The 15,741-nt window shown below is 41.7% G+C and overlaps 1 protein-coding gene across 3 annotated transcripts in view; it reads left to right on the top strand.

The window, feature by feature from the left end:
• The window catches only part of ANKRD55 (ankyrin repeat domain 55), a 51,904-nt gene extending 36,945 nt beyond the window's left edge, over nt 1-14,959 (top strand). For all 3 annotated transcript variants that reach the window (XM_076362119.1, XM_076362120.1, XM_076362121.1), the window contains 2 exons: nt 4,628-4,726; nt 14,449-14,959. In XM_076362119.1, coding sequence (XP_076218234.1) covers nt 4,628-4,726; nt 14,449-14,717 — 368 coding nt within the window. In that variant the 3' untranslated portion in view covers nt 14,718-14,959. The remainder of the gene's footprint in view (nt 1-4,627; nt 4,727-14,448) is intronic.
• Nucleotides 14,960-15,741: the final 782 nt, after the last annotated feature.

Raw genomic sequence — 15,741 nt, 5'->3', positions numbered from 1 at the left:
TAATATCCAACTGAAAATGAAGCAAGCAAAAACAATCCCCAAACTTACCAGTACACCATTACAAGGAGTAAACATTACACAATAAGTTAATCCACCCTCGCCCCAACAGGACATGAGCCGTTATCTTCCAGTGGAAAGATGAGTGAACAGAAACCCTGTCTGAGAAGAACCCTCAGTTAGGTCAGGTCACTATCTGAGCTTGCATGATAGTGCAAACTGTACTGACTCCTAAGCGAAGGGATCTATAAAATAGCAAATATTTGTTCACATCTCTAATAATGAGAGTAGGCATGCCAATTTCAGAATGACAGGTCATTCTACGTTGTGCAAATAAAGGCTGGAAATAGTTTTTCAGGGTAAAAAGGAGCTATTCAAAAAGTTCCACTTCCTGAACATCAGGCTACATTCCTGAAAGCTTGATAGACCTGGTCTATACGTGTCACTACTTTTTACTGTGCACTTTTCAGCTATTCACTCAACCATAAAAACCCAAAACTCCACATGGCTAGCAAGGATTGCTCCAGCACGACTCTTTCTACACCAAACTCTGCAAGGTTCAGCTCACATATGGAAGACAAGAAAACCTGCAGGGCTTCTTTACAACCTAAATATGATAGGGTACAGTGAGGCTGAGATATTTGCGATCATTCATGTTGACAGGAGGAGGAGGAATGAACTCAAACTGGATAAACCAAACCCGAGGACAACTATGGGGAAACATTTCTTGGTGGAATTAGCTAGACTATGAATACATTTTATGTGGAAGTAACTACCATGTTATTTAAAATGTGATTATAGATTTTTCTTAAGACTGTAGAATACTGTATGGTTAAATCCTTGTTTGCTCTGGACAGAAGGACAGGTGGTTTTCTATGAACATGCTATGACAAAAAGCTGCAACCAGCTTAATCAGGATGGACCCTGTGCATCCACTCAGTGCTCCATGATCTGCACAGGGACTCAGTATAGAACCAGCAGTCTACATGCATGAATGAGGGCAAAATCATATCAATTATAGGAAATCTTCTAATTGTTACAATGGAGCTGCCTTTGCATGTCCAAAGGAAGAGTAAGTCATTTTATCTCTGACATTTTATCTCCCTCAGAGAAAAAAAAGCCTGAGTCTGCCTTAAGCCCAGTTCTCTCTGTACCAGCTCCCTTTAACAAAACTTTCCAACAATAAAAAGATTCCTGTAGCTGGCAAAAAGGACTTCCACTGAAGCATGTGAATTAAAAGCTTGTAAGGAGGCAGAGAGTGTCTGGAATACATTGCACAACCCAGATACTGTCTAACATTTCTTCATGATAAAAAGATCTGCTTATCCCTCTTCATGCCTATGTGTGTGGTTTAAATCTGTCTGCCCCTGTAATTAAAGCCACCTGACTTGCTGTGAATTAGAACTGCATTTACTGTATGAGCTCCAGGGCTTCCAGGTCTCCAGTGCACTGCGCCTGCAGGATTTACAGGGATCAGAAGCAAAGTAAGCCTGGCTCCAGCCCAGCCGGCAGCGCTGTGCAGGCAGCTCTCTCTGGGGAAGGATATTTCCTTGGGTTTTTTTCTGCAGGAGGCCTAGCTGAGGGAAAAAACAACATCTGGTCTTTGAAGGACACTGAAGTGTTAATACTCCCTTTCTTGAGTCATGACTCGGGGGGCTACATGTAATTTCCTAATCACTGAATATTCAGGGCAGGATTATGGGTATCAATAATCCAGGGGAACTCAATTTGAAAATTATTTTCTCAGCTGACACACAGTGTTGATTGTCTTGGATGACCATGCCTTTTATTAAAGTCAGAGCCAATTTTTGTGCTTACTGCTACTAAGGCAGCTGGCACATAGATGGGGATTTTTGGAGGTTTTTTGTTCTGTTCTCTGTGCTCCTGGAAATGAAAGATGAGTCAGTTTACTAGCTGAGCCTTAACACTTACACAAAGGGGAGAGGTTGCTGTGGGTAGCAATGAGACTTACCTTACTATCATGCCACAGGTTTCTTTCAGAATAACTACTTTGTCTTGCCCTCTGCTGGGGAGAGCAAAGATAGACTATACCAAAAACTACTGTCAATATTGCAAGAGTGCTTGCCAGCCACAGTGCTGAGCTGGCATCCACAATCTGAAGCATTTTGTATTTATGAGCTTTGCAATCATCTCTTTTTGCAAGATGTACTGCCATCTACTTTCCACAGGGAAAATGGTGTAAGTAGAGAAATTCCAAGTGATACGAGTAAAAGGAAGCCTGTCTCAAATGTAAGGCAGCTTTTAGCACCCTCTAACCAGCTGCAGCCTCCTCCTATCACCCACTCATCTTTTAGATTACTAACCTTCCAGGTCTAAGGCAATACTTTATTACAGGTTTTATTACAGCAGCCCAGTACCTTCTATTTGCTTGAACAGGTAATGCAAAAAATAGGCTATTATTAAGCTTATGTTGGCATAAGCAGTGTGGTGTAGTCCAACAGGAAGCACTTCTTGGCCAGGAAAGAGTAGAGCAAAGCTGATCACTGTGGCTATATCTTTCTCAAACTGAAGGACTGATTTACAGTAGGACATTCATCATAATGTTTACAACTTTTCCACAAAACACACCACAATGTGTTTCACCTAACTAAATGCAAAGGAAAATCAAAGAACAACCTGTAAAAAATGTCAGAAAATGAAATGCAGAACAGTCCTGCATATTTTATAATAATGAAATTGCCTCCTTTCCATTTCATTCAAAAGTAAATGCCATCATAAATATGCTCTTGGGGATGACAAAAATGATGTCTTAAAGAAAGAAAAACTTTTTTCTCTGCTGTTATGTGGAGCAGACAGAAAGGAAGAGCAGAAGAATACTTCCACTTGATGCCAGAACTTTTAGATAAGGATTCTTTTCCAAGCATTCATATCAGCCTTGCAAACATGACACAAACATTTGTACTGTTGTTTTGCTGCCAGATATCCCCATTTATGAAATAAACATATCTCCTGATAGAAAAAACAACCTCCCATCATCAAAGCCATAATGGTACATACATAATAAGCCATTAGTTCTCAGCATAAGCATCACTGAAACCAACATAACTCGAATTGCACTAATGGGAGCAGCAGGCTTGATTATCTGCTATTTTGGAATTGATATATTTATTTCTTTGTGCACAGTGGATGTGATGTCTAGAGAATAAATTTACCAACTTTTACATCCACTTTTTCATCACCCTGGAGAAGTGTTAAAGACTAAATAAAGAGTAAAACATGGGAAAAGGAAACCAAAGTCTGTTTCTATCAGACATGGGTCATCCATAAGAGATTCTTTGTGCTTTAGCCCAATACACATCAGCTTTACCCACAGGATCCAGTAGATTGATCCAATGTCTACCAACTGCTGTGGTCTTTGGACCAGAATCTTGCTCCATGCTGTGCTGAAGGCTGCACTATAACATCGGGGTTTGTCTGATAAACACCACTTTAGCTCCTTTCACACAGAATTCATTTAGTCAGTAACATAGTTACAGCAGCCAGACAACTACTTCAGTGCACCTCTAGGAAACTGTTCTACAACTATTTTTCCATAGCTTTATCTTGCACAGCCCAGGAATACATAGGTATTTTCAAGTACCAACTACAAAGCCACAAAGGCAATTTATATCATTCCATTTCTTCCTATCGCTTAAGATGTCCTGCTACATCCAGCCTGTGTCCCCCCTCGTCTCTCTGCCGACAGAGCATATGCTTGCTCTGCAATGAGCTATGTTGCAATGCCATGCTGGATGAGCAGCTGTTTGGCAAGACAGCTCAAAACTCTTTACAAGGCTCATCTCAGATATGGGGATTACAAAAAATAAAAATTTGAGGGACTCACGCATCACAGAATAAGATCAACACAGGAAAAGGATCTGGGGAAAATGTTGATTTGGTGCTTGAGTTTCTACTTTTTAAATAATATTTGATGTGTCATTTATGTAGCAAAATGCATTTCATCATCTAACATACTATCTTTTTTAATAGTACTAGACCAAAGTTGACTTTAATCTTAGCCAGTGAAATGCCACAGTTAGCCAATTAACCTTTCATTTTCCAGTATCTATTCTTTTTGGTAAAAATGAAATTGTCATAAACATAGTTTAATAATAAATCAGTATCAGTTTATATCAGTTCCGCTATGTTCTCATCTGCAGCAAAACCCTCTCAAAGCTCATCTTTACTGCTGATAGACTTCCACCAGTCTCATTTTCCAACCAGCAGTTGAACTCCATTTGTGTTCTAGTACTTAGAAAGGCTGAGGCCCTATTAAAAAAATTTGCAAACTAAAGCTTCAGTTCTGAAATCAAATCCATCTAGTTGAATATTTCTACAAATTTAGTGTCCAAATATTCTTACATCAACCTAGCTACTGGACTGTGCCTGTTTTAAGACCAATTACTATATTATATGAGAGAAAGTGATAAGGGTACACATGAAGGTTATATTAAATCAGTCACTGTTTTTAATGAATGTAAAGAGAACAAAGCAACAGGTTTTTTCAGTTGGTGGTTTCTTGTTATTACATATTTCTGAGAATTCCTAAGTTTTCTTTTTTACTAGAAGCCAGAGATCTACAGTGTACCATTATTTTCATACGGTAACAGATTATCTTTTTCTTTCACAGGTAAAAATTTTCAACAGATGTCCATAGACCAACCCAAAATAAAAAATCTTACTCCTGTACGGAACAGCCTAGCTCCCATACCCAACTGTGCTCACAAAAGTAAGTATGGGCAAGTCTCAGTTACGGTATCATACTGTGTGCCTCCATCACTGGCGTCTGACAGCTTAAGAGAGGTTTCATGTTCCTTTTTCACAGCATCATAGAATGGCTGACGTTGGAAAGCACCTTTGGAGATTGTCTAGTCTAACCCCCCTGTCCATAGAGAGGTCACCCACAGCAGGTTGCTCAGGATCACATCCAGTTAGGTTTTAAATACCTCTAAGGATGCGGACTACACAACTTCTCTGGGCAACCTGTTCCAGTGTTTGACCACCCTCAGAGTAAAAAAGTTTCTTCTTACTTATTTGTGTCCATTGACTCTTTTCCCTTCATAGGACACCACTGAGAAGAGTCTGTGTCCCTCTTCATTACTCCCCCCAGTCAGGCATTTATACATATTGACAAGATCCCCTGAGCTGCCTTCTCTTCTCAAGGCTGAACAGTCCCAGCTCTTTCAGCCTCCCCTTTGAGGCTGGACACTCTAATCCCTTAATCATCTCCATCACCCTTCGTTGGACTTGCTCCAGTATGTCCATGTCTCTCGTGTACTGGGAGCCCCAGAACTGGACACAGCACTCCAGATGTGTCTCACCAGTGCTGAGTAGAGGGGAAGGATCACCTCCCACAGTCTGCTGGCAACACTTTCCCTAATGCAGCCCTGGATGCTGTTGGCTGTCTTTGCCGCAAGGGCACATTGCTGGCTCATGTTCAGCTTGTTGTCTATCAGGGCCCCCAGGTCCCTTTCTGACAAGTTCCTTTTCAGCTGTTTAATCCTCAGCATGTATTGGTGCAGGGAGTTATTCCTCCCCAGGTGCAGGACTTCACATTTCCCTTTGTAAGAGTCTTGTCTGTCCATTTCTCCAGCCTGTCAAGGTCTCTGAATGGCAGCACACACATCTGCTCTATCAGCCGCTCCTCCCAGTTTCATATCATTTGCAAACTTGCAGAAGGTGCACTCTGCCCCATTGTCCAAGTCACTAATGAAGACATTAAATAATATTAGCCCCAGTATCAACTCCTGGGGTATTCCACTAGTGACTGGCCCACCTCCAGCTGGACTTTGTGCTGCTCGTCCCAACCCTTTTCTCCAATGAGTTTCATCGAGTTGGCCTAGCAGAAGCGATGTTCGTCAATACAGAGGAGAGTTTGGTTCTACATTTGTTTTCCAGAGCAGAGGTGACTGGAATTCTCACAGACACAGGATTTTTCACTCTCAATTTCACTCTCAGTTGCATATGCCTGTATGACTGTGGTAGCTTTTTATAGGGAGCAGGACATGATGTAACATGACTTACAGGATGTAAAGAGATGGATGACAACAGCCTAATGACTGCATGGCAGAGAAAGGTTGGATATGTGAGATGAAAGCCAGGATAAGGAATGACTCTTCTGCAGACAGCATGAAAAATATCATGACACTGATTTTTGTGTCCTTTTGCTAGCAAAAATTAAAGGGAAGAGGATTAGAACAAGATCATCAGGTTTCCAAAAACTTTGTTGTTTTCTGAACGTTACATAGGTGAAAAGATGTTCTATCTCCCTCTGTCTTAAGCACAGCAGATAGACTAGCTTTTACATGAGGACGGGAATCATTCGTTCCTCTCATTCTAACAGCAACTGGTTTAGGTAGCTTCTGTAACACAGGAGCTAAAATAAAGGGATCGAGAGAGCAGCAGCCTTTTTTTTCTCTGCACTTTCAGCCAGCTCCTCATTCCCAAGGCAGTAAGAAGCAAGGTCCCAAAGAGCAGGGAAAGCCTCACCCTGCTCCCACAGCCCCAGCAGAGTGTCAAGACTTAGTGAGTGTCCCAGGCTGGATCCAGCCAGCGACTGGGGTGCTCTTCACATACTGCCCTACTCCCAGCAGTATCCTGCCCTCACATTCTTGTGCTCCACTAAGCGCAAATCCCCAGATGTATTTTGGATGACAATTTGCAGTTTACTATTTGTCATCCTGAAGATCAGCCAGGTCCTAAAGCATTCACATTTCAGAGCTAAATTTAAGATTCATTGCCTCTTATGATCTGAGTTTCAGAAGCAATTCTGCAGCTATAACAATATTACTAAAAACGAAACAGCAGAGGTAGCTTTATAGGGAACATCAGACTGGGTAGGGGAAATGCAGAATCCTGCACTGCTGCTGCACAGTAAATAAGAGAGGAAGAAGAAAAGTAGAGCTATGTGGAATACTGAGGTGGTATTCTCTGCCTGCTCAGAGGAAATAAATAATCTAACTGCTTTCAAAACCCCAGCTCAAAGTCTTCTATTTTAAGCTTTCTACTAATGTTCTCTGTGCCTTCTAGTTAAAACATAGTTGTAAGCAAAATCCAAAAAAAAAATATTTCATAATCACTGGTGTTCTTGCAGTAATTCATACAAACAGCCAGGATTTTAGTTCTAGTCTCATGCCAAAAACTGTTTTACAAATAAGATACAATTATCACAGTTAATAATCATGGTTTCATTAACTAACACAGCACATTTATCTAGGTGCCATTACTGCTTGAACATCAGTTCAAGCCAGTAACAGAAAAGCCAAGTTATTTGCAAAATAGATTACATTTCTTCTTTGTTAACACAAATGACACATTTGATCCTGGAGCTTTCCAAATAACTGTTTCAGAGCCAAGATTTCACTCATCCTCCCTCCAGCCCTAAAAATATTACTGTTCTGGACACAGCCTTTATCCAGGCAAATGGCTCCAGCAACAAAGTTTGAATATAAAGATTTGTGTTTCTCTAATATTTTTGTTACACAAGATGTGTGTTAAAAACATGCAACAAAGCCAGTGGAAAAAAAAAAAAAAAGCAACCAGGGAGCTAGGACAATAAAATAAGCACAAATTAGAAAGAGAACTGAAACTACTCAGAGATTAACAGAAAGAAGAAACATCTCCCAAAAAAAGGAAGGGCGATGAAAAAAAGGAAGAGATGCTTTAATCTCTAAGCAAAAACATTTAAAAATACAAGTTAGGAAGAGGATAATAGGAATGAAACAGTAGCCTAGGGAAAGAGTACTTCAGTGACTTTAAACCAGTTTATAAACTACACCCTCCAGATGTTCCCAGGGCCAAAGAGGTCCTTCACATGGCTTCTTGAGTAGCCTCAGCACAGCCTGGCTTCTCTGTTATTCTGCATGCTGCTGTTCCACCCCCAGCATACTCTTTCTGTCTCATCACAGACTCTCCCAAGGACCCCTGGAAAAAAGGCTTACAACTATCACACACTGCTTACACAATGCCAAAATAATTTTCCAAACAAATATGGGGCTTCTAGAGAATTCTCTGCTGCTCTTATTTCTTCATGTGGCATAGAAGGACTGAAGCCATAATGAGGTTATTATTTGTTGAACAAACAAAAAAAAAAGATCTATTTCTGCAGGTCATTTAATATTTTCTGGGGATCAATGGCTGTTTTTGCTGTTAATCCTTATGATTTGAAGTTTCTTCTTTCGCAAGTTAACAGCAAAGGATTCCACAAAGCACCCTCCTCTCTGCAGAGGGCCACCATGGTCCACTGCTTGCAAAAGGAAGAGAGTCTAAGAGCCATCCCTTCTGCTGGAGTACATACTTCTTGGGCAATGCCTCCCTGACAGCCTTATTCTTGCCTCTGCAGTTTGTAATAACAGCCACTTGAGAGTCACTACTGAGTGGAAATGGCTTCCTGAATTAGTAGTTCTTATTGTATCACTAGGTCCTTGGTAGCTGACTCTGCCCTCTGAACATGAATAATTACTGGTGCTTTTGCTGTATATAGCTTCTGGATGTATGGCAACCAGCCTTAAGGGTTCTGTCTCTCACAGACCCCAGTGCTGGGTCCAGGCTCGTGTGTTTCAATACATCATAAACTAATAGCAGTCATTAGATGTATTATTTCAAAGCCATCCATGTACCAGTCCTGAAATTCTTATCAAATGTCCTAAACTGAGTACAGTATGTAGGACTAGGTGGAAAGCATTGATGTTTGGATGCTGGTTTTTACTTCTTTGAATGAGCATGGGATTGTGATGGCTACCTGGTCATGGGGGTGTAGTTAAACTACACTGCTTTTGCCCTACTTAAACCTATCATTAAGGGCTTATCTAGTACATAAAGTGTTCTGGAGATATTTTACACAGGTGTAAACTTTGAATGCATGAATGTATGCCTATGTTCCAAAGAGGGAAACAAGTGTGCCTCTCAATATGCATTTGGTTTACACAACAAAATTTCAATGAACTCAAAGCATTCTATAATGTGCCAGAAAACAAATGAGCTCATTTATTGTATTTAGCCCTGCCTGATTCACACAAATTCAATGTGAACTAAAGCAAAGTATTAATGTTTGGGGGTTTTTCATGCAAAGGAGAACTAAGCGATTTCCTGAACTTCTGAACATGAATGAACCTTGAATATGACGTGTGAATTACACTACATTGCCAAAGGCCAGGTAGCTTTAGTAAACACTGTCTGCTCAGGCCATCACAACTTGAATTGTACTGAAATTAGCATGCAAAGAAAAAAAGAATCTACCAATTTTTTAAATCCTCTCTATAAAGATTCTGCTTTGCCCAAAATAGATACCTGGTGAGTCTTAGAGAATTACCGCTCCTGATAAATAAATAATGAATGATGAAATGAGTATATGGCATATGGTACAAGGGAATATGGCAAGGAGAACTTCAGCCTCTTTTGCACAATGTATATAGTAAAAAAATACATAGATGCAAAGCTTTTTCAGTGCCCACTGCAGACATTAGAGAGGTAACATTTGTTTTTAACAGGGAGAATTTCTGACTTATTAATTATATACTGTGTAAATCTACAGACACAGAGGGCTTGCATGACAAGACTTGTGTGCTTCTGCTTTGCCGAGGCACAGAAGCTGCAGGGTTTCTGCTTGAACTTCTTCAATATATTTCTGACTCGGGCACAGTCTGTGTCCCCAGTTACCTGCAGGACTGTTACTCCCCTAGCCAGTTACTCCCCATCTTGCATTTGGACTTTTGGTGGTTTGGGATTTGTTTGTTTGTTTGTTTTCCCTAAGTGTAGTGGTTTACATTTGCCTTTGCTGAGTTTCATTATCTGAATTTCTTACTGTTTCTCCAATTTATCAAGGTCATTTTGCATTGTAAACTTGTTCTCCGGAAATTACACCTTGAGTGCCTTTTTTTCATCACGTGTGTGTCCACATTATAGTAATGAATCTACCTTTTTTTTTTTTTTAAATTTGTGACAAAGTTAATAATCCTTCCTTATTAAAACTACATAATTCCTCTCTTCTCCTGCATCCACACCGCCCATGTCCCAGTTATTCTTTTTGATGTTGCTTGATGAGCAGGCAGACTTCATAGGTTCAAAGATTCACTTCTGAGAAACACCAACTGTGGGCAGGATTTTAAGTATTTAGGATTTTTTAGGTTAGGTTAACTGACTTGAAATTCCTTAAGTCCTCTTTTCTTGTGTTTTTATTCTACAGCCCTCAAGAAACTCCATCCACTATTCTACCTATAAGTTTCTCACGTGTGCTGAACGTTTAGCTTGGTTTGGGGATTTTTTTTAACGTCAAAATTGACTTGTAAGGTCCAGCTTATCACAGGTGCATTGACTGCAGTAGTTACTCAGTTCATACCAGTTGATTATATGGTTTATTATTTCTAAAAAAAATTAGTTCATTTATCAGTTTACCCTCTATTAAAATGGTCCAAAACTAGATTAACTTCAGATGTTTCTCTGGAATTGCACAAGATTTTCATTGGGTTAAGAGAGAATACTCTTCTCCATTCCTCATTTCTGTAGAATTTCCATGAACCTGCACCAGGAAAATTCCTGTCAGAGATTATGAAAAGGGAATAATCAAAGGGGCTGCCAGGAAAAATGCAAACATGAACACTCAGGTTTTCATTGGAGTTGACTAGGAAATGGAATGATAATGACAGGCTCAGATGGTCACCTTCTGAGCAGAGTGCTTTATACCAGGATTCTTCCTGCATGTAAAGAACCAGGACACAAGCATGATACCAATCTGAGGACAAGTGGTTGGCTCAGAAAATAGTTTTTAATACCTGACCACTAGGAAGCATTTGTGGTTAGTTTCGAAGGATGAAGCCAGCAAAATAGACAGAGAATCCAAATGGCCTTTTGGAGGCTGCCATGACTAGTAAGATGAAACTTAAACTAGAACATCTCAGAGGAAAACGATAGCCTCTCATATATTCATCACGACAGATGCAGATGGAGGGAAATCACAGATGGAATGAGAATGCAACCAAGAAAAAATTAATGTGAAAAATTGCAAGGAAGATTCTGTAGCCAAAACAGAGATGGTGTTAACTCCAGTAGGGAACTATTCATATGGTTAAACTGACAAACCTGAACTGTTTGTATACAAAGAGCTTGTGAATAAAATGGAGAATTAAATTAAAAGCTGGGCAGAGCTTTTAATTCCAAGGCAGAGAAAAATAGGTCTGCAATTACGGTTTTGAAGTCTTCTTTTAAAAAATTAGGAAATTAGTTAGTGAGTTGCCTGAATGAAGGAGCTTGAGGATTTCAATTTAGAGAAGATACAGAACTATATTAACTTTAAAGCACAAACAATGTTACGCTGCTGAGTATAAGGTGGAGATTGAATATGATCTAAATCCACAGTTTCTTACAAGACCGCCGACACACACAAGATGTAAAACAGCTGTGGCTCTTGTGTTTCAGTGTGGGTAGTAGTGTGCTACAGGGTAATGGGCTACTTTTGTGGTCTGTGACTTGCAGAGCACGTGTGGACCTATCTTCATGATTAACTGTGCCTAGAGCAACCCAGACACAGTGTCCTACGTTCTTCCATTTCATCTTCCTAAGATTTTGATAGGAATTTACCCTGGGTAATAGAGCATCCTCTAAACCACATAGAATTTGTTAAAAATAATACATTCCCATGGAACATTTCTGTTTCAGTCAGCCTGTGGTTTTTGATGAAAAAATGTCTTGTGGAAATCTCTCCAAACAGACCAAGTCTCCTTCAGACAAACTATAGATTCTCTGCTTATCAAAGGTAAACCTTTGAACTTATCAAGTCTTATTGATCACCAAACACAAAGTAAATTGCTTAACACTGGAGTTATAGAATCATAGAATCATAGAATAGTTTGGATTGGAAGGGACCTCTAAAGGTCATCTAGTCCAACCCCCCTGCCGTGGGCAGGGACATCTTCAACTAGATCAGGTTGCTCAGAGCCCCGTCCAACCTGACCTGGAATGTTTCCAGGGATGGGGCATCCACCACCTCTCTGGGCAACCTGTGCCAGTGTTTCACCACCCTCAGCGTAAAAAATTTCTTCCTTAGATCTAGTCTCAATCTACCCCCCTTTAGTTTAAAGCCATTCCCCCTTGTCCTGTTGCAACAGGCCCTGCTAAAAAGTCTGTCCCCATCTTTCTTATAAGCCCCCTTTAAGTACTGATAGGCTGCAATAAGGTCTCCCCAAAGCCTTTACTTCTCTAGGCTGAACAACCCCAACTCTCTCAGCCTGTCTTCATAGGAGAGGTGTTCCATCCCCCTGATCATTTCCGTGGCCCTCTTCTGGACTCGCTCCAACAGGTCTGTGTCTTTCTTATGCTGAGGGCTCCAGAGCTGGACGCAGTACTCCAGGTGGGGTCTCACCAGAGAGGAGTAGAGGGGCAGAATCCCCTCCCTCGACCTGCTGGCCACGCTGCTTTTGATGCAGCCCAGGACACGACTGGCCTTCTGGGTTGTGAGCGCACATTGCTGGCTCATGTCCAGCTTTTCCTCCACCAGTACCCCCAAGTCCTTCTCGGCAGGGCTGCTTTCAATCCCCTCATCCCCCAGCCTATGTTGATACTGGGGGTTGCCCCGACCCAGGTACAGGACCTTGCACTTGGCCTTGTTAATCCTCATGAGGTTCACACAGGCCCACTTCTTGAGCTTGTCCAGGTCCCTCTGGATGGCATCCCATCCCTCTGGCATGTCGACCGCACCACTCAGCTTGGTGTCATCTGCAAACTTGCTGAGGGTGCACTTGATCCCACTGTCTATGGCATTGATGAAGATATTACAACAGTACTGGTCCCAATATGGACCCCTGAGGGACACTACTCATCACTGATCTCCATCTGGACATTGAGCCGTTGACCACTACCCTCTGGATGTGACCATCCAACCAACTCCTCATCCATTGAACAGTCAATCCATCAAATCCTTCTCTCTCCAATTTAGAGAGAAGGATGTTGTGGGGGACCATGTTAAAGGCCTTACAGAAGCCCAGATAGATGACATCTGTAGCTCTTCCCTTGTCTACTGATGTAGTCACTCCATCACAGAAAGCCACTAGGATGGTCAGGCAAGACCTGCCCTTGGTGAAGCCATGCTGGCTGTCTCGAATCACCTCCCTGTCCTCCGTGTGCCTTAGCATAGCTTCTGGGAGGATCTGTTCCATGATCTTCCCAGGCACAGAGGTGAGGCTGCCAGGTCGGTAGTTCCCAAGGTCCTCCTTTCTACCCTTCTTAAAAATGGGTGCGATGTTTCCCTTTTTCCAGTCACCAGAGACTTCACCCGACTGCCATGTCTTTTCGAATATCATGGAAAGTGGCTTGGCAACTTCATCCGCCAGTTCCTTCAGGACCCGCGGATGGATCTCATCGGGTCCCATGGACTTGTGCACCTTCAGGTGCCTTAGATGGTCTCGAACCTGATGTTCGCCCACAGTGGGTGGCTCTTCATTCTCCCAGTCCCCGCCTTTGCCTTCTGTGGCTTGGGCGGTGAGGCTCGAGCACTTGCCAGTGAAGACCGAGGCAAAAAAGTCATCGAGTACCTCCGCCTTCTCTGTATCCCAGGTAACCAGGTCTCCCGTTTTGTTCCGGAGAGGGCCCACATTTTCCCTCGTCTTCCTTTTATCCCCAACGTACCTACAGAATCTTTTCTTGATGCCCTTGATGTCCCCGGCCAGATTTAATTCTATCAGGGCTTTAGCTTTCCTAACCTGATCCCTGGCTGCTCGGACAATTTCTCTGTATTTCTTTCAGGCTACCTGTCCTTGCTTCTACCCTCTGTAGGCTTCCTTTTTGTGTTTGAGTTTGCCCAGGAGCTCCTTGTTCATCCATGCAGGCCTCCTGGCGTTTTTGCCTGACTTCCTCTTTGTTGGGATGTATCGCTCCTGAGCTTGAAGGAGGTGATCCTTGAATATTACCCAGCTTTCTTGGGCCCCTCTTCCCTCCAGGGCTTTGTCCCATGGCACTCTACCAAGCAGATCACTTAAGAGGCCAAAGTCTGCTCTCCTGAAGTCCAGGGGAGTGAGCTTGCTGTGCGCCTTCCTCCGTGCCCTAAGGATCTTCTTGAACTCCACCATTTCGTGGTCACTGCAGCCCAGGCTGCCCTTGAGCTTCACATTCCCCACCAGACCCTCCTTGTTGGTGAGAACAAGGTCCAGCATAGCACCTCTCCTTGTTGGCTCCTCTACCACTTGGAGAAGGAAGTTATCATCTTCACGCATTCCAGGAACCTCCCGGATTGCTTATGCCCTGCCGTGTTGTCCCTCCAACAGGGCAGCTGAAGATTAGCCCTACCATGCTTTAGCAACTTTTTTACTCTTTTTTTTTACTCACATTTTTCAAATGCAGGTTTGAGTACACACAACCCAATACAAACAAACAACAGTTCAAAGGAAGTAGCAAACTCATTTGTAAAAATGTCATGCTTTTCACTTTCTGTGCACTCTTTCTCTCTTTTTCTTTTTCCTCTAGTTCAGCTACCATCTCAGGGTGCTAAGAAGTTTAAGTCCCTGCCTTTAAATTCCCTAAGGACTGGTGCAGTTATTCTCCCACCAGCGCCAACCTCCAGATCCCAGAAAAGAGGACATTCTCAGAGTCATTTGCTCTATTCTCTCATGCCTGGTCTATCAGGAGAGCCTCTGAAACCAAGCCGTGTCCTTCCTGCTATTCCAAGCCAGAAGAAATCTAACCCTGTAGAAGAGCTTGAGAAACCTCTCACCAAACCAGATGCTGAAAATTAACTCATTACATTGGCCTCAATCAGTTGAAATATATCTAAGAGCTTGCTACAAGATAACTGTACAGTAAAATCTCATTAATTTGCACTAATGATGCTCTTGTGAACTGGAGTGTAAATGAACAAAAACCAAGAAAGGGTAGCATATCACAAAAGCTGCACTGTGTATTTATATAGGCATTTTCATAATAGTTTTCATTTATGATTAAAGTACTAAATCAATATTTAATGTGCTGTAAATCTATTTTGTGAATGGAATCCTCATAACATGCAATCTTGTTGCAGCAATGTGCTGTTAAGCCTTTCATAGAAAACAGGAACAAAGAGTAAGATTTTCTGTGTGATTTAAAAGTCAGAATTAGGGAAACAAATTGACAGGCATTCTCTGTAGTTTGTAAATGCAAAGGTGCTGATTCTGAGGCTGTGTGCCATCAAAAATATATTTTTAAGATTAAAATTATAAGCTCAAAATAAAAGGCACTTTTAGCAAATGAGGGGTTTGGGCTCTGTTTCTCACATATTTTCTACATTGTATGTTTGTGTGGTTTGTGAATTCAACAAGCTAAAAAAGTACAATGAAACACCAATCCCTGTGGGACAGACAGGGCTATAGCACACACTGTTCAAAACAGTTCATTGCACCGACTGAGTTATGTCTCTTTCATTTAATTCTTCATATTCTTCAGTGACAAAAATACAATTGTGTATTGTTATTTTCATAAAGCAAGGATTGCACAGTGCTGACTTATTAGGTATTATTTCATCACTTCGATCACCGAACTGAAGAAGGACACCTAACTAGACTGTTGTTTAGTCAAGAGCCTTGGCAAGTGCTATAAGCCTTTGACTAAACATTTCACAAGACTGTCTTTTTCCTAGAGGCCGACAAAGACGCCAACCTCTGCTTGCTTCAGGATTCTTATCTAAATCTTGCTGCTATTACTCTGGATGCTTCCCCATTTCTGATTACGGAGGGGCTGTGGGTATTGCTGTGGGCAGGGGGAGGCAGAGATAGTCCCCTTCTGTCA

This window comes from Aptenodytes patagonicus, chromosome Z, assembly GCF_965638725.1.
Source record: "Aptenodytes patagonicus chromosome Z, bAptPat1.pri.cur, whole genome shotgun sequence".
NCBI lineage: Eukaryota > Metazoa > Chordata > Aves > Sphenisciformes > Spheniscidae > Aptenodytes > Aptenodytes patagonicus.
Note: the sequence above shows the minus strand (reverse complement) of the source record. Positions and strands in the feature narration are given on the sequence as shown.